General features: G+C 47.3%; 1 protein-coding gene across 1 annotated transcript in view; it reads left to right on the plus strand.

The window, feature by feature from the left end:
• The window catches only part of LOC130121628 (netrin receptor UNC5D-like), a 155354-nt gene extending 141089 nt beyond the window's left edge, over positions 1-14265 (plus strand). Inside the window, 5 exon segments of the mRNA XM_056290469.1 lie at positions 2044-2208; positions 10069-10247; positions 13711-13846; positions 13848-14012; positions 14203-14265. Of these exon segments, the coding sequence (XP_056146444.1) occupies positions 2044-2208; positions 10069-10247; positions 13711-13846; positions 13848-14012; positions 14203-14265 (708 nt within the window).
• Positions 14266-23127: the final 8862 nt, after the last annotated feature.

Below are 23127 nucleotides of genomic sequence, written 5' to 3' on the forward strand. Positions count from 1 at the left end.
AGATAGGCTGCAGGCCATCATCATCATCATCAACGTCAGCGGCAGTCAGTCGGGGTCAACTATGACCGTCCTCCCTCTGGGTCCCTCTGGGTGTTCAGGTGGGTGTCGAGGCCGATCCTGGAGCCACATAATGGGAGGACGCCTGTGCATGACATCTTTTTACGCGGAGTGGCAGATGTGCCTGCAGCCACCACACGGTCCTTGGCAGGGGGTGGCCAGAGTCCAATGGCATGCAGAACCAAGCCGATTGGGGACCACCCTCTGTTCCAGCCTTCATCCACCTTCACTGGCATTGTGACCTGGGGACATCTTCCGCCAGTTCTACCGTTGAGGTCTTTGTTGGGTCACGCTTCATCTGGAACCTCCCCCTTGACCTACGCACCTTGGGTGGCCCTACCAGGAGCCAAGCTCCGGGGGGACAGCATAGCTCTCGGGATCATGGGTACCACGTCAAGGTGGTGATCCAGGAGAAGAGGCTGCAGTCTAGCCTCAACTGGGAACACTATGAATTCCAACACTCCTTTCTTCATCAGTTCAGTTCTGACGTTCACACCCACGCCAGCAGAAACGTGATTGAAGGTCCTTTTTCCGTTCCTAGAGCAAACACATTCTTTAAGATGTATAGTACTACACAGGGCACTGATCGTAAGGAATAAGCTACCTTTACATATTAAGTTAATTAAAGATTAAAAAAACAAATTAGGCTCCGTATCACAGCACGGTATCTTCTGACTAATTAAGATTCAGCTGGCATGAATGAATTCATCATAAACGTTTGTCCTCATTATTTTCTGTTTCTTTTTCCCATTTGTTACCGATGCTTTATATTGTATGAAGCAGAGGTGTTATCAGGGAACAGATTATAAAAACAGTATTGTGTTCTTGTATGCAATATGTGATGTTATGTAATTAGTTTTTTATGTAAAGTTTGTATATTTTTTTTATCATTTTAGGTTATGTGGACAACAGGAATCATAGCGGTTACCTAAGACACAGCTAATGGGGATCCAAATAAATTAATAATAAACCAATAAAGGACACTTTTACATTCACCAGATAGTTGTGCTGTGGTCTAATAGGTCTGGAGTGGGTGAGTCATTTAAGCAACAAGTCTTCCAACCCGCGGGGCGTCCGGGTAGCGTAGTGGTCTATTCTGTTGCCTACCAACATGGGGATCGCCTGTTCGAATCCCCGTCTTACCTCCGGCTTGGTCGGGTGTCCCTGCAGACACAATTGGCTGTGTCTGCAGGTGGGAAGCCGGATTTGGGTATGTGTCCTCCTCTGGTCGGTCTGGGCGCCTTTTCGGAGGTGAGGGGGGGAACTGGGGGAATAGCATGATCCTCCCACGTGGTACATCTCCCTGGAGAAATTCCTCACTGTCAGGTGAAAAGAAGTAGCCGGCGACTCCACGTTTATTGAAGGAGGCAGTCTGCAGCCCTCCCCAGATCGGCAGAGGGGGAGGAGCAATGACCGGGACGGCTCAGAAGAGTGGGGTACAACGACCACATACGTCGTTTGTCCTCTGATACGACTCACAGGAGCGTTACCTAAATTGGCGCCCCCTACCGGCGGCAGGAGATATGCCACAGATACTTTTCGCCGCTGTGCATTGTGGGTTTTTAAAACAATTTGAGAACAATGGAATATGTAGTCGGTGCGTTTTTGTGTTGTTTCACCGTCTAGTATAGTAAATAAGATTGCTATTGGCAGTGTGTTTACCTATGAATAGCATTATAAGAGCTAACGTTAGCCAAAAGTTGGAAAGTCAGCTAGCGTGGACATTATAACAGCTTATGGAAGGAGGTCACTTATTGTTACTGGGAAAGTAACACATTATAATTGTGGAGGCGTAAGAGGAAGTAGCGTAAAATGTAACTATAGGTCATAATAAGCTGCTTGTACAAACGACCTACAGGGTCGTTTTTTGGTGGGGGACAGTCTCCATTTAAGTGTTTTGGAGCTGGTCTTTCTAATGATTCTGTCTGAGCCCACCTTAGTCTTTCAATGTCCCTCTTTCATGTCCTCCATCTCTCCATTATACAGGAGTTCTCCCATTCTCAGGTGTGGGCCAGTAACCAGCGTCCCCTGCAGTGTGCCTTCCCATTGGAGCGCTACAGCCTCTCCTCGTCTCAGCTGTCCTGCAAGATCAGCATCCGGCAGGTCAAAGGTCAGGAGCAGATACTGCAGGTCTACACGTCTCTAGCGGAGGTGAGAGAATACAAGAGGACATGAACGTGACTGGCCCAGAAATACAAAGCGCAAGAAATTAAGAAAGCACAAATATTTTGGGAAAAATACAAAAACTTTTAACTGATAACAGCTAAAATATTAAGAAAACACAAAAATATTTAGAGAGCAAAAAAATTTAAAAAAAAACAATAATGTCTAAACAAACACAAAAACACTGAGAAAACAAAAGTATTACAAAAAATATTAAGAAAACACACTGAGAAAGCATTAAGAGCACAGTGGCCACCAAAACTGTTTTCAGCGAAATCTGAGTTAAAGTCCTCGTTATCGCCCCCTGCTGGTGACCTCTGACAATGTCGATGACGTGAATTAAAAATGGTTGACGCTAGATCCAGCGGGGTGTAGGCGTGGAAGTAGACATGATTGGTTGTTGGTTAAGGTTAGGGTTAGAGTTTAAACTCTTTTTGAATTTCCATTGTTAGCAAGCGTTAACGTTTGCTATCGTTACAGTATGATCTGGCAGTGTTGAGGTCAGCTGTAAGCTAGCGAGCTAAATGTTTCAGTGCATTGTCCATCCATCCATTATCCAAACCACTCATCCTGCTCTCAGGGTCGTGGGGATGCTGGAGCCTGTCCCAGCAGTCACCGGACAGGCCACCAGGCCATCACACAGGGCCGACACACACACACTCGGGGCGCACTGACACACACACACACACACACACACACACACACACACACACACATTGAGACAGCCTTTACAGTGCATCTGCAGGCTGAGCTGGTAGAAGATTTAAGCTCTCCAGACCAACGTGTACAGCATCCACAACAGGACAGAGCACTCTCTTTTATAGAGGCAAAGTCACGATGTCCTGGGCATCCGGGTGGCATAGCGGTCTACTCCGTTGCCTACCAACACGGGGATCGCCGGTTCGAATCCCCGTGTTACCTCCGGCTCGGTCGGGGGTCCCTACAGACACAATTGGCCGTGTCTGCGGGTGGGAAGCCGGATGTGGGTATGTGTCCTGGTCACTGCACTAGCGCCTCCTCTGGTCGGTCGGGGGGGTGCTGGGGGGGGGAATAACGTGATCCTCTCACGTGCTACACCCCCCCCCCCCCCGGTGAAACTCATCACTGTCGGGTGAAAAGAAGCAGCTGGCGACTCCACATATATCGGAGGCGGCGTGTGGTAGTCTGCAGCCTTCCCCGGATCGGGGGAACGGGGTGATTGGTCAAGTACAACCGGGGAGAAAAAGATGGAAGAATAAAATAAATAAATAAAATAAAGTCACGATATCCTTACAGAGGCCCAAATTGAACCCCTGTGCAATGCTCGAATAAAACAAAGCCGTAAAAACACAACCAACACAGCAGCAGCAAGCAGCAGCACCACACAATAACAGGGGTGTTGCAACAGCGGCTCAATCATAAATACATGCTCCTACCTCTGGAAGTTTTCCTGACAGGAGTCCTTAATGAGGCTGGTAAAATCCGGTTTGTGCAGGATATCACCGTCAGTGGACCTCGGAGGCAGGTGATTCAGTCTGTTTTGGCCCGTTGTGGGTCTCAGTCTATTTTTAACTAGTTCCGGTTTTGAAAAATAATGCTCCCCCCGCTGGCACTGGTTACAGGCAGCCATGTTTTTTGCATCACTCTCATCCGTCCATTATCCAAACCGCTTACCCTGCTCTTAGGGTCGCGGGGATGCGGGAGCCTATCCCGGCAGTAATTGGGCGGCGGGCGGGGAGACACCCTGGACAGGCAGTCAGGCCATCACGGGGCCCACACACACACATTCACACCTAGGGACAATCTAGTATGGCCGATTCACCTGACCTACAGGTCTTTGGACTGTGGGAGGAAACCGGAGCACCCGGAGGAAACCCACACAGACACGGGGAGAACATGCGAACTCCCCACAGAGGATGACCCCCAAGACTGGACTAACCCGGGGCTCGAACCCAGGACCTTCTGGCAGTATGTTGTGCCACATGGTACTCCTGAAGGCGTCCTCTAGTGTTCCCATCTTCGCGTAGAGAGTCCCGACTCCGTCACGAGCAGTGAGGTTTTGTGTCGGGTCATCCCTTGACTTTCGCAGCGACTCTTGAATTCTGGATTAATTCCGGGGCAGTGCCTTTGTGGCTGACCATCTGGTATGCGAGAGACTTTCTAGAACCTCTGTCCTGTGGTTGTCATGGGGTTGTCAAACCTGCTGTCATTGTCTGCCAATGGGATGTGGATTTGGAAGGGACATTGAAAAGTGTCTGCAAGAAATTAAAAAAATTCCTCCGGCTCGGTCGGGCGTCCCTACAAGCCAGATGTGGGTATGTGTCCTGGTCGCTGCGCTAGCGCCTCCTCTCGTCGGTCGGGGCGCATGTTCGGGGGAGGAGGAGGAACTGCGGGGGGGGGGGGGGGGGGTAGCGTGATCCTCCCACGCGCGACTGTAACTGACTAATAACTGCTAGCACGAGGCTAATTAAATTAGCCAAACTCGTATCAACATTCATCCAAACCGCTTATCCTTATTCAGGCTCGCGGGGATGCTGGAGCCTATCCCAGCACTCATTGGGCGGCAGGCGGGGAGACACCCTGGACCAGGCCGCTACACCATCACAGGGCTGACACACACACGCACACACACGCCAAGGGACAATTTAGTATGGTCGAGTCACCTGACCCACATGTCTTTGGACTGTGGGAGGAAACCCACGCAGACATGGGGAGAACATGCAAACTCCACACGGGACGACCCGGGACGTCCCACCAAGGCTGGACTACCCCGGGGCTCGAACTCAAGACCTTCTTTGGAGGCAGCCGCGCTAACCGCTGCGCCACCATGCAGCACGCACGAATAATGCAGTCTAAATCAAAATTACAAATCATTTGTACAATGGAGGATAGACCAGTGAGTTCCTTCATCTCACAACACTGTGTTCACGAAGTTCACGACAATTGAAAACATGTCAAGGGAAATAAAGAAATGGAATAAAATAAGAAATGTGGCTCAGCTGTACTGCCTCCCCCTGGTGAAACGTCTCACTGTCGGGTGAAAAGAAGCGGCTGGCGACTCCACATGTATCGGAGGAGGCACGTGGTAGCCTGCAGCCTTGTGCGGATCGGCAAAGGGGGTGGAGCAGCGACCGGGACGGCTCGTGATCAGGGTACCCAAAAATGTCACTGTGTCCCGTGAGAGGTAGATGCATTGCTTGTCAAAGCTACGATACTACACCCGCTCCCCTTTAAGCTACGTATACAACCAACAATAGTGTCAACAGTCATAGAACTCCCACAAGCTTAGTATCCTAAGTATTGGGCTAAAACAGATAAGTAATCTTAAAGCTTTTTACAAGCTCGGAGTTCAAACTTTTACACAAAAAAAGTAGTGTCTCTACCTATGCTAAGGATTGGGTACACTGTCGGCCTTCTAGTGAGACCGGAGCACATTCTCACTCTAAAAATGATCTCACTCCTAGATAACAAAATCTTTCAGCCAAGCTTCAGCCACACTTCCTGTGCTGCTCGCACAGGAAGTGTGGCGGGTAACTTCCTGGGCAAGTCTGACCTGTGTGTCTCTGGTGCATGTGTGCTCTCAGGAATGTATCCATGTGCCTGTTCTGCTGCTGCTTGAGGTTCGAGCAACTCGCCCAACACCTCTGGAGAGGAGCTGACGAGATCCTCACCCCCGATGATGGTCTGGTCCCAGCTGTTCTCTGGGTCGGCAGTGCTGGTCGTGGTAGTGAAGTGTGCTCTGATCTGATCCACATGCCCCCTTATGGACTAGCCGTTCTCCACGATGACGGCGTACGACTCTGGGCCTGTGGTGCTCTCGATGACTGCTGGAATCCACATCAGCCCGTAGCGGTAGTTCTGTACGAGGATGTCGTCTCCCGACGGGAAACTTCTCAGCTTTTCATGTTTGTCATGAGAGGCTTTCTGTTGTCCTTGTTTTGTTTTTTTTCTGGATCTTTACTTTGACGCTGGACGGGAGCAGATCAGACGGGTGACCTTGGTTTGCGCGACATCAGCATTTCCACCAGTGACAGGCCCGTTGAGGCATGCGGTGTGATGCGGTAGCTGAAGAGGAGCCGTGACGGTCTGGTTTCAATCGTGTCCAACTTTGTTATCTTTATCCCCGCTTTGAACGCCTGCATGGCCCTTTCAGCTAGCCCTGTTTGAAGAGGGGTGAAAGGGAGCTGTCGTTACATGGCGGATGCCATTCTGCTTCATGGATGTCCCAAACTCAGTACTCGGGAAAGAGGCCCCGTTGTCTGACACAAGAATCTTTGGCGTCCATGCACGGGTGCTGAAATATTGTCTGAACCTCTCGATCGTGGCTTTTGAGGTGGCGGCACTCACGGGTTAAACGTCCATCCACTTTGACTGGGCATCCGTGACCAGCAAAAACATCTTCCCCAGGAACGGGCCTGCATAGTCTTACATGGAGCATACTCCACGGAGTCTCCGGCTACTCCCAAGGGTGTGACGGTGCATGTGGGGGTGCCTTTCTGCATTTCTTGACACTCCTCGCACGCCCACACCTCTCACGCTACTTCCTGGTCCATGCCTGACCACCAGATGTATGCCCTGGCTAAGCCCTTCATCTGCGGCACGCCAGGGGAGAGTCTGGTGAAGTACCTTCAGGAGGGTGCCGTGACCATCTCTCACACTCACCTCCATTCTCCGTGAGTGATGAGGGCTCGGGTCCGGACAAACACGTGCTGGGCACCCTTTTAGCAGGTATCCACGCACTCAGGACACGGTCACATCTTTCGTTGTCCACTTACGGATCTGCTCTGTGCACACCAGCCCATCCTCCATCTGGTCCAACATCAGAACATGATCTGCCGCCTCGGTGTCTTCAAGGACGTCTGGAACTGGCAGCCTGCACCTCTGGATCCACGGTGACCCTATTTGTGGTGCTGGCATTTTTTCATTGAACAGGATGGTCAGTGGCTTGTGGTCAGTGTGGATTGTGAAGACTCTGCCACAGTATGATGAAGCGTCATGTGACAGAATGAGTTCTTTGTCTGGTGAGTAGTGCGCTTAAACTTCAGCTGACGGTGACAGCGTCTTGGACCTAACAAACGCCTCCTCTCGCTCCTTTCTCCATTCCCAGCTGGACTCTATATCAACAACTTGTGGAGTTGGGGCTAGCAGTGTGGAGAGGATGAGGAGGAACTTATTATGATCAATTCAGAATGCCCAAATATGCTTTCAACTCAGCCCCATTGGTGGGCGCAGAAGCCTCCATGATGGCCAGGCTGTTCTCATTCCCCGGTCGTAGTAAAACGTACGAAAAGTAATGTGCTAAAATTCAGATGTGACCCACGTAATCATGGACCAGACTAACCCTAACCCTAACCCTACCTTAACCCCCCAACCCTAACCCCTAACCTTAACACGGCCCTTGTTAAATACTTCACCTCTAAACATAGCAGTGAATGCAGTTTTTGGTAGACAATTCTTCACTTTCAGTGTGATTACATTAATCTGGGACACTGAAAAGCAGATTGTGAATTGAATAGATGGGCTAACTGCCCGCCAATAACCAACTCAAACACGTCATTACAGCTGGAACATTAACTATGCTGGTCATTAACACAACTTTTGGACAGGTTCAGTATGTTCAACACTAATACTTAGCAGAGGATGTCTGAGCAAGGGATGACTTTGGGATGGTTGCTAGAGAGAGAGAGAGAGAGAGAGAGAGAGAGAGAGAGAGAGAGAGAGGTTGGCTCTTAAAAGAGCCGTTGTTTTTATTTTTCAAGGGACCGGGACTGAGGGTTTCCGTAAAAATTGGTTAACGTTATCTGCAAAACAGAACAGCATTATCAGATCTCAACACGTGAACTTGGTAACAAGCTACCCTGCAAAAGGTGGATCAGCCAAATTTGTCGAGCACCGTTTTTGTTGTTGACAAAATCGCCCGGTTTCGTGGCAAACCAGCAATTCGAATGCACGGCTTCAACACGCAGCCTCGCCCGTAGCGGAGGGACGCCGTTCTGCACTGCAGAGGATTGCGCGGGTGCTCTGAATCGCTCGTGCCGTGGGACGTTCGTGGGATTGTCCACGAAAAAATCGTGCGTAACTGTTCACACAGTATCGCGGGATACGTTGTGATGGCTTTGACTTCTGATTCTACTTTGTGCCCCCCTGTACTGCACCCGTTCGTTTAGGAATGCAACGACCAAAGCCAACCACCGCTTTCGTATGCAAATTTGGGTGTGACCATTAATTAGAGCTTAGATGGCCATGTGTACTATTCACAGAGGATTTGGGAATGCCTACACTCGCAGCCTTGTAAGATGGCGTGCACATGAAACTGGTCGTTTTGGTTTCTGTCATCATGCGTCTGTCGCCATCTTACAATGCTGTTATTGCAAACATTCCCTAATCCTCTGTCGGCAGTACACACGGCCTCCTCCCAGGTGTCCATGGTGATGGTGGTCACCACCTGGACACTGCTTGGCATCCCCCTCGTCACGTTTTCTTTTTATGTACCTTATAAATCCATATCATTGTGTTATCCTGTTTTACTGTTATATCCCGCTCTCACTCAGATGTGTGACTAATGGTTTGTCTCCGTGGTGACGGTGGTCGCCTGGCTCGGGTCCTGGGCTGTTTTGGTGGCCTCGGGACACTGCTTGGCATCCTCCTCATCATATTCGTCACATATTTAATAATTCCATTATAACTCTGTTGTCCTCTTTCAACGTTGTATTCCATAAATTGTGTAGACACAACGTCCATTGCACGTCCGTCCATCTTGGGAGAGAGATCCCTCCTCTGTTGCTCTCCCAGACGTTTCGTCCTATTTTTTCCTCCCTGTTAAAGGTTTGTTTGGTTTTTGTATTCTTTAGAGAGTTGTTCCTTATCCAATGTGAGGGTCTAAGGACGGGATGTTGTGTTGCTGTACAGCCCCCTGAGGCAAAATTGTAATTTCTGATACTGGGCTATACAAATAACATTGACTTGACATAAGAGGCCCTGTGATGGCCTGGCGGCCTGTCCAGCATGTCTCCCCGCCTGCCGCCCAGTGACTGCTTGGGCTGGCTCCAGCATCCCTGCGACCCTGAGAGCAGGATAAGCGGTTTGGATAATGAATGGATGGATGGATGGATGGATGAATGGATGGATGGATGGATGGACGGATGGACGGATGGACGGATGGATGGATAGTACACATGGCCATTGAAACTAGCTAATGGTCACACCCATATTTGCACACTGGCAGCTGTATTGTTCATAACGGTGGGGATACGACCTGCCGTCAGTTTAGACTGAAGGTGTCAGTTGGGTGGTGAAACGTATCTGTCCGTAAACATTGCATCCAGATGAACTGATTCAACCTTCTGTGGTCATAAGTCAGTGGTAGAATCAGAACCGAGTTGGCCAAATCTTGGTGTTAGCTTTTGGGTGTGTCTTTGACTTCAGATATGTAACACAGTACATATTTAGGTTAAGTGCCTGATAAGATCGTGTTGGGTTAAGGGTAATTCATCTTAAATATAGACGGTAGCACAGACAGAATAATGCAACTTTGTTCTCCCTTTTATAAGCGATCTTAAATGTATCCTTGTGCAGATGAGCGAAGCACAAATTGATCACACGTAATCAGGGTTATGTTGTTTAAATCCCGTCACGTGGGTTTTACATGTCCGTCTGAAGTAAACGAGCCGCAGACCGTGTATGCATCTATTTGATACATAGCTTGCGTACTGACGTCACTCTTAACACGAGGTTATGCTGGGGCAAAAGGTTCGTAGTTTAGCAGATGCTGTTATCCTCTTTTATCTATGTTGAGCTTACGCAACATTGTCGACTATCGTTATTGTCCTTGTGTCTCTTTCCCTCCTGTTGTTCTTGTATTTTCACCAGAAGGACAAGGGAGCGGTTCCCTTTTTCACTCAGTCGGACTGCACCGTCACCTTGCACAAAGGGTCAAGGGCGTCGAAAATCCCTCTGTCTATCCGTCAGCGAATTTGTGCCACCTTTGACACCGCTAACGCCAAGGGGAAGGACTGGCAGCTGCTTGCTCAGAAGCTCCATATTAACAGGTACGAGCCAGAAAGTAGGACTCTGCGAGCACGTTTGTGTTACGAACAAACACATGAGCACTTTCAGGTTGACCCTCGTGCCCTTCCATCAGTGATTTACATGACGCCGAGTCATCAGTACCGTCAGTAATTATTTAGTCCCATCAGTACCCTCATGTGAACCGTTATCCAAACAAAATATCCCCAAGAGCAGACGTCCGGGTAGCGTAGCGGTCTGTTCCGTTGCCTATCAACACTGGGATCGCCGGTTTGATTCCCCGTGTTACCTCCGGCTTGGTCGGGCGTCCCTACAGACTCAATTGGCCGTGTCTGCGTGTGGGAAGCCGGGTGTGGGTGTGTGTCCTGGTCGCTGCACTAGCGCCTCCTCTGGTCGGTCGGGGCGCCTGTTCGGGGGGGGAGGGGGAACTGAGGGGAATAGCGTGACCATCCCCCTGGTGAAACTCCTCACTGTCAGAATTGGCTGGCGACTCCACATGTATCGGAGGAGGCATTCGGTAGGTCTGCAGCCCTCCCCGGATCAGCAGAGACCAGGACGGCTTGGAAGAGTGGGGTAATTGGCCAAGTACAATTGGGGAGAAAAGGGGGGAAATTCCATTATATATATATATATATATATATATATATATATATATACGTATATATATATATATACGTGTGTGTATATATATATATATATATATATATATATATATATATATATATACACTACCGTTCAAAAGTTTGGGATCACCCAAACAATTTTGTGTTTTCCATGAAAAGTCACACTTATTCACCACCATATGTTGTGAAATGAATAGAAAATAGAGTCAAGACATTGACAAGGTTAGAAATAATGATTTGTATTTGAAATAAGATTTTTTTTACATCAAACTTTGCTTTCGTCAAAGAATCCTCCATTTGCAGCAATTACAGCATTGCAGACCTTTGGCATTCTAGCTGTTAATTTGTTGAGGTAATCTGGAGAAATTGCACCCCACGCTTCCAGAAGCAGCTCCCACAAGTTGGATTGGTTGGATGGGCACTTCTTTGAGCAGATTGAGTTTCTGGAGCATCACATTTGTGGGGTCAATTAAACGCTCAAAATGGCCAGAAAAAGAGAACTTTCATCTGAAACTCGACAGTCTATTCTTGTTCTTAGAAATGAAGGCTATTCCATACACCGGTGTGTACTACTCCCTTCAGAGGACAGCACAAACAGGCTCTAACCAGAGTAGAAAAAGAAGTGGGAGGCCGCGTTGCACAACTGAGCAAGAAGATAAGTACATTAGAGTCTCTAGTTTGAGAAACAGACGCCTCACAGGTCCCCAACTGGCATCTTCATTAAATAGTACCTGTTAGAGCCTGTTTGTGCTGTCCTCTGAAGGGAGTAGTACACACCGGTGTAGGAAATCTTCAATTTCTTAGCAATTTCTCACATGGAATAGCCTTCATTTCTAAGAACAAGAATAGACTGTCGAGTTTCAGATGAAAGTTCTCTTTTTCTGGCCATTTTGAGCGTTTAATTGACCCCACAAATGTGATGCTCCAGAAACTCAATCTGCTCAAAGAAGTGCCCATCCAACCAATCCAACTTGTGGGAGCTGCTTCTGGAAGCGTGGGGTGCAATTTCTCCAGATTACCTCAACAAATTAACAGCTAGAATGCCAAAGGTCTGCAATGCTGTAATTGCTGCAAATGGAGGATTCTTTGACGAAAGCAAAGTTTGATGTAAAAAAAATCTTATTTCAAATACAAATCATTATTTCTAACCTTGTCAATGTCTTGACTCTATTTTCTATTCATTTCACAACATATGGTGGTGAATAAGTGTGACTTTTCATGAAAAACACGAAATTGTTTGGGTGATCCCAAACTTTTGAACGGTAGTGTATATATATATATATATATATATATATATATATATATATACGTATATATATATAGAAAGAACAATAATCAATAATGTATCAGTATCCATGTGTTGCATTCATGAAGTTGTGTATTTGTAAGCCCATCAATCACAGCTGCAGCCTTCAGAGCTTTGTAGAGTGTTGTTGCAGAATGACAAAGAAGCAGTAATTGCTTTTAGAGTCCATGTTGTTCTCTCTATATCTGAAAGCTGTGCCCCATTTGAATTCTGGGGTATTTTTAAGCTCGGATTTAGCCACGGTGCCAGCCCTTATCTCCCATCACCAACCAGCCTTCACCAACACGCCACACTGCTGATTTCATTATAGATCTGCACATATACAGAGTGAGTGAAGGAGAGAGAGAGAGCAGAGGGAGGGGGGAGAGAGAGAGAGAGAGAGAGAGAGAGAGACGTGAAAATATGTACACTGGCGTATCCCGAGTTGCTAGGAGAAACACCACGTTTTACAGAAATGTGAAGGGAAGTCTCAGGCCACTGCCCAGCCTCTGGCAACGAGAGCCCGAGTGCATGTTAACGCTGTCCTCATTAACAGCATCCCCGCATGTGTTTCGTATTACCCCCCCCTCCGCTCACCCTCCTGCTGCTCGCCTCCCCGCCTCTCCCGCCAGGCCGTCGTTTGCCGTGTTGTGGGTTTCCGTTGTTTGATAAAGGGTTATTTCAATTCCCACTGTAGAAGAAAGTCAATATTCATACGCTCGGAGCCATCGCGAGCCTTTTGATCCCCAGCCACGTCTTCCACAATGCATAAGCGAGAACACAGCGACAACATGTCCCCCCCCCCCCCTCTCTCTTTCTTTCTTTCAACTCCGTCTCGGCGAAGCTTTCAAATCAAAAAAAAAGTCAAAGCGTTTAAGATGCTGTGTGACGGGAGTGTTTCACGTGTCTTTAATCTCCTCGGCAAAGGCTGGATGCGAAACGCGAACACGTGCGATTAACGAAAGGCGGCGCGTTCCGGGGGGCACGTTCCACCCAGCCGAGGCCACCAGGAGCATGTAATGACACCCGTCTCGACACCGTTAAGCGGATTTCCGCAATTATTTCTCTGGATGCGCGGGACGTATTGTTGTGCCTAAGAGTGAAGCAGGGGGCAACGAGGAAGAAGAGGGGCGACAAAGACGGCGAGCGACAGAGTAGGAGACAGCGCCCTCTCCTGGACATGTGGTGTAGCGACTGCCTTGAATGCGTTTTGTATTAGGGGAGGATTTTCTAAATCGAGCCCTGTTAAAAAGCTCGTCTCACCGCAAAACCACACAGCCGTATGACAGGGTACTAATTTCTCTGCTGAAATAGAGTGTCATTTAACTGTGTGATCGTGTAATACATTTGCTTTCCTGGTTTTATTGATGCCCGATGACCAAATATGAGCTTGTTTGATGAGGGGATTTGGATATTTGTTGAGTGCATTACACAGACAGTATAAGCTTTTACTTGGTACCCAGAGGAATTTGCATCAAAAAGTGGGACACCACGTAGAGATTGCCAAACTGTGAATGTTGTCTCCTCTAATGCACCCCCATAAGTAACATTACATCCCCCATTTTCCCTGTCCTGTAGGAACCTGTGCTACTTCGCATGTCAGGAGAGCCCGTCAGCAGTGATCCTGAGTCTGTGGGAAGCCCAGCACCAGGACTCAGGGGACCTGGACTCTCTGGCACTGGCCCTTGAAGAAATTGGAAAAGTCCAGTCCTCCCAAGACCTCCACACTGGGTTGCAACAATGAGGAACTGGAATCGAACTTCCGCTTGGCTTTGGTAGGGAAGTCCAGTTGTCAAGATTGGGATCGAATCGTGATGGACCTGTACGGCACGATCACTGATGATCAGGAGTACCTGCTCACCTCCAGAAAGGAGAAGGAGGTAAAGGCACGAGACAGCAGTGACACTCAGATTTGGACTGTTACTAAAGGAACAACTCTGCTGAGCCAAGTAGTCCAGACAGAGAGAGAAGGTAATCATGGGAAACAAGAGAGAAGAGGAAAGGAGAGGGATTCAGATGGGTGGGAGGAAAAGCTGATTTTTTTGTTGTTCTTTGGGTCACTCTCAGCAGACTGGCACCACCAGAGCATATCGGGAAAGGGGCAATAAGCATCCTGCACCCATGTCTGAATGAGATGTGAATTTCTGGCTGTTCTGAAGACAATTTCAACAACCAGCGGACCATACAGAAGGGTTATTGAGGCATATTTGTGACGAGAACTCACAAAGACTCACAAAAAAAAAATGTTAGTACGTTGACGTTTTCTGGACCACGTCTGTCCCTCACACAATCTCTCGGGCTGCCGATATACTTGGTGTAATTTGACCATGTTGTCGTTCATTTTCTATATCCCTCCTGATGTATGTGTTCCTTTTGGATCTTCTGCCGGGTGTGTAATGTTACTGTGAGACCACGTGAGAACAGAGAAACATAAAGAAGTAGTTTTAATTGGACAAAAAAAAAATGTTAGGCCCAGAGAAACTGACAGTGACCACCCACACTATGACGATAAAGGATCTGAGGACACCCAGGGCCAGCTGATAACAAATTAATAGAGTTTAGTTGACTGAGATAGGAACATGTATATGAGATGATTCTCTGACGTTTGTCATGGTGTTTACTTTTCATTCAGATAAACGACAACCAGAGTCAGCAATACATTAACACACGTGCATACATATACACACAAACCCAGATACAGACACACTGACAGGCACATACACTGATGAGCCAAAACATTATGACCACCTGCCTAATAAGGCATGGACTCTTCCAGATGCCTGAAGGTGTCCTGTGGTATATGGCAGCAAAAATTCAGCAGCAGCAGATCCGTGGATCGGACTTGTCTGTCCAGCACATCCCATAGATGCTCAATCGGATTGAGATCTGGAGAATTCGTAGGCCAGGGCAATGCCTTGAACGCGTCATCATGTTCCTCAAAACATTCCCGCACAATGTGTGCAGTGTGGCAGGGCGCAACATCCTGCTGGACGAGGCCACTGCCATCAGGGAACGCCATTGCCATGAAGGTGTGCACCTTGTCTGCAACGATGTAGGTGGCACGTGTCAAACTGACGTCCACATGAATGGCCATACCCAGGTTTTGCCAGCAGAACATTGCCCCAAAGCATCACACTCCCTCCACCAGCTTGTGTTCTCCCCACAATGCATCCTGGTGCCATCACTTCCCCAGGTAAACAGCGCACGTGTACACGGCCATCCACATGATCTAATAGAAAACAGGACTCATCGGACCAGGTGAGCTTCTTCCACTGCTTCGAGGTCCAGTTCCGACACTTGCGTGCCTATTGTAGGTGATTTCAGCGGTAGGCAGGGGTCGCACTCTTAACCGGTCTGCGATGCACTGTGTTGTTGTGACACATTCCTCCCATAACCATCATTAAAGTTTACTATGACTTGTGCCACAGTAGACCTTCTGTCGGTTCAGACCACATGCGATAGCCTTCGTTGCCCTCGCGCATCGATGAGACTTGGGTGCTGCCGTTTCACAGATGCTCTGACCCAGTCTGACCATAACAATCGACCCTTGTCAAAGTCGCTCAGGTCTTTACTCCTGCACATTTCTCCTGCATCCATCACTTGGACTAGGAGAACCGATGTTGACCATCTGACCTACCCAGACGTTGACATGTGCCCTTGTTTGGAGATGATCAACATTATTCAATTCCCATATGAGTGGTCATAATGTTTGGGCTCATCAATGTATATGCACACACTAATGGGGGGGGGGGTAATGTGTACTGTGTGTGTATACACACACACAGTACACATACAGACACCATGCATTGTCCCATAGACTAAGAGGGTGATTTCGAGTTTAGTGATCTGTGGAAATGTAGCTGAATGTGTATCCCCTAACCTCCCATGAGTTACATATTGCTCTGTTTAGGCCTCAAAGAACGCCATGACTCCTGCAGAACTACAACCCGGTTCCTTTTCACTATGCTGAACTCTGACTTCATGCTAAACAACGTTTCATACGTTCTATGTTGTTGGAAACTGGATTATTTCTGTGGATTTTTTTTCTTTCTTTCTTTTTTTTTTGGCCTCTGTTTGGCTGAAGTGTACTATGGGATGGATTTCTGTCTCTGGAATCATACATTTCCTTGCCGGGGATTAACGGCTTGACAAAGCTCAACTTCTCTGCATCTCAGCTGAAAAAATAAATACCTGGGCACCAGTACTTGGAGGTGCCGGTCCATTCTCACCTACTGCCCTCTTTTCTTTTCTTTTTTTTTTTGTCCTTTTCCTTGGGCAGGGAAGACATCTCCCTAAACCACTTGCAACTCAACTCACATATTTAATAAAAGTGACTTCCTGTTGAACTCTGTGTAGGCTCTGTCCTTTTATTGACTTAATGAATTGACAACTGGGTGGTACAGTGGTTAGCGCGGTCGCCTCCCAGCGAGAAGGTCCTGGGTTCGAGCCCCGGGGTACTCCAACCTTGGGGGTCGCCCCGAGTCGTCCCCTGCATGGAGTTTGCATGTTCTCCCCGTGTCTGCGTGGGTTTCCTCCGGGGGCTCCGGTTTCCCCCCACAGTCCAAAGACATGTAGGTCAGGTGACTCGGCCATACTAAATTGTCCCTAAGTGTGTGTGTGGGGGGTGTGGGGGATCCTGTAATGGCCTGGCGGCCTGTCCAGGATGTCTCCCCGCCTGCTGCCCAGGGACTGCTGGGATAGGCTCCAGCATCCCCGCGACCCTGAGAGCAGGATAAGCGGTTCAGATAATGGCTGGGTGGAAGATAAGGACCATCCTGCGGACAAACTGAACAGCGTTATTGGGTGGTGTTCACGCCTTGGAGGTGAGGTCACGCCAACATGTTGAGCTGCCAAACTAACGAATCACCGTGAGTGGCTTGAATACACTGCAAAAGTAGACTTCCCAAAGAAAAGACCCGAGGGTATCTCAATGCAGTCGTAGAGGCATAAGAGGCTTGCCATGGACTGCGTAACAGGATGCTGGTGTCACCCACCTTAAAGGTGACTTCCAGTGGGCTAAAAATCCAACCATCTCCCAAGTTGCAGCATGGACTCATTTAACAGAGAGGTGGTTGCCAAGGGAGAAGGACATCCCATCTCAGGAGCTTTTAAACTGGATATAAGATGCACCGAGATGCTCACATGGATGTTGTTCCACAAGACCGTCACATTTATGGACTTTTTTGGCCCTCTTAGGAAATAATTTTGTGGCTTGTAATGATTGTGATGATTCTTTCCACCGGTTCCCAGGGGGAATGGTGGGTGAATCCATAGTGGAACATAAACAAACCCGCAAGGAAGCCATCTGGTGCTGCCATACAGACTGGGCCAGCAACTCAGCGATCAACCTAGCTCTTCAACCCCATGATCAGCTGGATTTCTCAGCCCCATCTAAAACTGTGGTCAGGGTGCCCGGGTAGGGTGGCGGTCTACTCTGGCTTGGTCGAGTGCGAAGCCGAATGTTGGTATGTTCCCTGGTCACTGCACTAACGTCTCCTCTAGTCGGCCGGGGTGCTTATTAAGGGGGGGGTGGAAGGAACTGGGGGGGGAATAGCGTGGTCGTCCCACGCGCTACGTCCCCCTGGTGAAACCCCTCACTGTCAGGTGAAAAGAAGAGGCTGGCGACTCAACATGTATCAGAGGGGGCGTGTGATAGTCTGCAGCCCTTCTCGGCTGCAGAAGGGGTGGGTCAGTGACCAGGACGGTTTCGAAGAGTGGGGTAATTGGCCAAGTACAATTGGGGAGAAAAAGGGGAAAATCCGAAAAGAAAGAATGAATAAATTGTGGTTAAAAAGGTTAATCCAGACTGGTGGGGACCAAGGCACAGATTAACACTTTAGCTCTTCCATGTCAGTACTGAAGAATTGCTCAAAGCTCCTAATTCAAGATTACAAGGAAGGACAAGACGTCTGTGAATGTTCTCCTTCATCCAGGTCATGGTTATCCAAAGGAGTTGAATCAAGTGCAACTGGACTTGGAAGGCTCTTGGGTGAGAGGCGAAACGTCTTCACGGTTATATACCAAGTCCAGTTGCACTTGATTCCTTTGGAGAAGGACAATACAGTGCTGTTCATGCAGGATCCACAGTGGGTGACCCACATACATTGAGATACTGGGAGACGTCCACTGAGGTAGTCATACATATACCATGGAGACAATATAATTTACGAGTTGGGGAACTTGGAGGCAGTTACTGCCTATTATTGCCCGGCACTGGAAATGATGAAGACCTCTGATTTGTCAATAAGCTTGTGCCATTTGATCAACAACGAAGAACCCTGCTCCCACGGACAAACCCAATGAAAAGGCAAAAAAAAAACCTTACAGTCAGAGAAAGAAAGCTGTATGCTCATCCTCGCTCCTCATTCCCTGGAGAAAAATCCCATGGTCTCCTCTCGTATGTTATCTGGTGGAGTAGATAACAGGCTTGGCGCTTTAGGACAACATAGGCCTGCAGAATAAGAGCCTGTCACAAGAACAGAGATGCTACTGGAGATACTACTGGAGCGAAGTGAGTGAAGTCTTCTATCCACAACGTAGGTTAAAAGCAGACTGTGCTCGATGTGTGAGAATAACTGTGTGAATAATTATTATTTCCTCAGCTGCATAATTCTCAGGTTTGATGACTCACACATTCACAGACACGTGAAGCCCGTGCTGGGTTGGGGAAAGACTTTCCACAGGACCTGTCTATTTTCTGGGTTCCAGAGTCAAGCGAGCTGTCCCAAGGTTATCGCAATTCAAACCAGAGTGCAAGAAGTCAAACTCTAAGGTAACTTCACATAACATTTTTTTTTAATATTACCAATAACCTGAATCTCATTTTAGCAGCTCACACCTCTTTTCATGTCTTTTCGTCTGTGGTGGCTGCCCAGGTCAGTATTGAAAAAGTAAATGTACAACAGTGCAGTTCCCTCGTGGGACCAGGGTGGCAAGGGATCCTACTTACTTACCCCGGACAAACCACAGTGGTTGCCCGTAGCTTTTTTTTAAATGCAATTTTACTGCACACTTAAGTAGGCACATCAAGAAATATAAATAATTTGCCAAATTTAGGTCTTAACAGAGACCCCATTGTTCATGGTCTGTCCCGTGATAACGTCAGCACTCAAACCTGCTGAAATGTCTAGGGGTTTTGGTTCATCTTTTGGAGGTAAACGAGAATTCAATGTTTGATGCCTACACAGTGCTCAGGGTTGACAGTTTGATAGATCATCTGGAGTCAACCCATCTCATCACTCCCCTAGACAACGCCAAAGGTTACTGGTAAGTACCTGACACCCCCCCCCCCACGCTAAGGACTGACCTTCTCAATGCCGAAGGGATCATTCCAGTACCACCTTCTTTCTTGTGGGATTCACAGCCAACTTCTACAAGCCATTCTACAAGCAGACGACCATTAGCATGGCATGCTAATGACATTAGCATGCCATTGTCATTAGCATGCCATTAGCCTGACAAGATGTTGCTGTCCCCTCACAGACTCGGCTGGAAGAGCCATTTCACCCAATAGGAGTCTAGAATTAGCAGCGGGAGCCTCCGACGGTGATGAGCTGATGAACAACAGGTCCACATTTTTTTCCTTCAGAGGATAATGGCACGAGGATGCTGCTGGGGAAAAGAAAAAAAAAGATGAAGCCCCGGTTTGAAATAATGGATGCAATTGCTGAAGAGACAACATATTAGACAGAGACGGGAGTGATGGTTATTGGATTTTGTGGGGGAATAAGCAGCACTCTTTTTCCACGAGAGTTCCCTTCTCACGCCATCACAACCTGGCAGGTTAAAGTAGAGCAGTGGTTCTCAACCTTTTTGGGGTCCTGGACCCCCCCTGCGTATTTTTGATCTACCCTGAGGACCCCTCCACCTGATCTTGGGGGAGGGGGGGTTGCAATTTGTAGAAAAAGTAGAAACTGCATTTTAAATTGCATTATAGCATTTATTCACTCTTTGGGGCAAAAATAAGAGCTTTCAGTTGTAACTTAGATATAGTTAACAAAACAGAATTCTTATGCAGTAACTTTCAGATATATGTAACAAAACAGAATATGTATTCAGTAACTTTCAGATATATGTAACAAAACAGAATATGTATTCAGTGACTTTCAGATATATGTAACAAAACAGAATTCTTATGCAGTAACTTTCAGATATATGTAACAAAACAGAATATGTATTCAGTAACTTTCAGATATATGTAACAAAACAGAATATGTATTCAGTAACTTTCAGATATATATAATAAAACAGAATATGTATTCAGTAACTTTCAGATATATGTAACAAAACAGAATATGTATTCAGTAACTTTCAGATATATATAATAAAACAGAATATGTATTCAGTAACTTTCAGATATATATAATAAAACAGAATATGTATTCAGTAACTTTCAGATATATGTAACAAAACAGAATATGTATTCAGTAACTTTCAGATATATGTAACAAAACAGAATATGTATTCAGTAACTTTCAGATATATGTAACAAAACAGAATATGTATTCAGTAACTTTCAGATATATGTAACAACAGAATTTTTATGCAGTAACTTTTAACAATGCAAACGGGAGCGAGATCTCTTATTAAAATACAATAAATTACACTTGTGAAACAGATGTAATTAGAGAAAAAAGTCCTGCTACCCTTTATAGTTTAGGTAGATAAAGGTCTCAGTCACATTTGAGTAAAATAATCCTATCTCTATAAATGTCATAGGATCTTTTTTTTAAAGATATTTTATTTTCACGGACCCCTTGCAATTACACCACGGACCACTCGGGGTCCGCGGACCCCCGGTTGAGAAACACTGAAGCAGAGGGCCGCATGCCCCCTCACGAGCCTATTTTAGCATTCTGATTTTGTTTCCCCGGATTTCCAGCTGAGTGTGTTGGGATCCCAGTGCTCTTTCAGCGGAACACCCTGTCCTATACTCCAGCTATAAATAACAAAACCATGAAAAGAAGCTACGCCGGAGTAAGAGGGGGAAAAAAGGTGAGTGCTAAGTGGGCTGTAGAGAAGATGAAATGCTACCTGTGCAGAAAAGAATTCTCTTTCATGGCCAAACTATGCCACACTTACAAATGGATGTTAACAAAAACCTACATGACTGATGGGTTCTTGAACCACCAATTTACTTTTGTGCCTGGCCAATTACCCCACTCTTCCGAGCCGTCCCGGTCGCAGCTCCACCCCCTCTGCCGATCCGGGGAGGGCTGCAGACTACCTCATGCCTCCTCCCATACATGTGGAGTCACCAGCCGCTTCTTTTCACCTGAACAGTGAGGAGTTTCGCCAGGGGGGGGACGTAGCGCGTGGGATGATCACGCTATCCCCCCCTCCCCCCACGAACAGGCAACCCGACCGACCAGAGGAGGCGCTAGTGCAGCGACCAGGACACATACCCACATCCGGCTCCCCACCCGCAGACACGGCCAGTTGTGTCTGTATGGACACCTGACCAAGCCGGACTCGGGGATTCGAACCGGCGATCCCCGTGTTGGTAGGCAACGGAATAGTGCCATTTATTTTATTTTATTTTAGTCGCTGTTCCTGTTTATCTCCTGAAAACGTGCTTTTGAGATCTTATCTCGTATCACTTTAATCAAAGTATTGACATTAAGAATTTATTCCTGAGTAAAAAGTATCCATGTTTAGTTTTACACCCTCAAACATCGTAATTGGTTCTCAGTACTGGGCTTGTGGTTTGCAGTGTTGCAGTGCCTGTTCCCGCTCTGCAGGTGAATACAGTGTATCCACCGCACTGCTCGGCAGGTGAATACAGTGTATCCACCGCACTGCTCGGCAGGTGAATACAGTGTATCCACCGCACCGCTCGGCAGGTGAATACAGTGTATCCACCGCACCGCTCAGCAGGTGAATACAGTGTATCCACCGCACCGCTCAGCAGGTGAATACAGTGTATCCACCGCACTGCTCGGCAGGTGAATACAGTGTATCCACCGAACCGCTCAGCAGGTGAATACAGTGTATCCACCGCACCGCTCAGCAGGTGAATACAGTGTATCCACCGCAGTGCTCGGCAGGTGAATACAGTGTATCCACCGCACCGCTCAGCAGGTGAATACAGTGTATCCACCGCACCGCTCAGCAGGTGAATACAGTGTATCCACCGCACCGCTCAGCAGGTGAATACAGTGTATCCACCGCACCGCTCAGCAGGTGAATACAGTGTATCCAGCGCACTGCTCATCGCTGCTGACACATCATCCACTCATGTTATGCTCGTTTATCTCCTTCTGAAAGAGCTGCAACTTTACCATTGCACACACTGTGCCGTGTGTGCTGAAAGATCATTAGGGTGTACTGCCCATCCTTGGTTTTAACATTTGAAGTCATTACTTTTATTTCATGTCCTTTTTAAACTGGACGATAGCGTTTAGTATCGCTGAACCATTTGGAGCGACAGCTTTCTGCACGAGTCACGTTGGATCAGAGCTGATGCGGTCCTGAAACCTTAAGTGAATAACTGTCTTGCAAGACTGATCAAATCTGTTCTATGAATTACTTCAATCTGGACGCCGGTGCAGTTAAAATATCCAATATGCGAGCTGCCGCGTTGTCCCACGAGAAGAGAAATAGGAATAGCACTCACATTTGTTTGAACAATTATTGATGTGTGATGGAGTGCAAAGAGGGGAAATCGAAAAATTAGCATAGCGGCCAAGGCCGCCCTTCCATGCATTTTAATTGTGGCGCTAACGTCGGCGTATCGGACCGCTCAGATACACTCGTAAAGTTCTTCTGATTGGAAAAACAAGTCTTGCTGTTGAATCGTAAACCTTTACTTATTGCACAAAATTAACAAGAGTACCATAATCATAATCATAATCATAATTTTGTATTACATGTATTATATATCTATTGATTATAATATTATTATAATGTAATAATCAAAAAATGATCATTTTTGGGGTGGGGAGGTGTGTGTTATGTACTTAGTGTGGCTCTTTCTTGGCAGGCTGATGACTGGCT

This window comes from Lampris incognitus, chromosome 12 (genome assembly GCF_029633865.1).
Source record: "Lampris incognitus isolate fLamInc1 chromosome 12, fLamInc1.hap2, whole genome shotgun sequence".
Taxonomy (NCBI): Eukaryota; Metazoa; Chordata; class Actinopteri; order Lampriformes; family Lampridae; genus Lampris; species Lampris incognitus.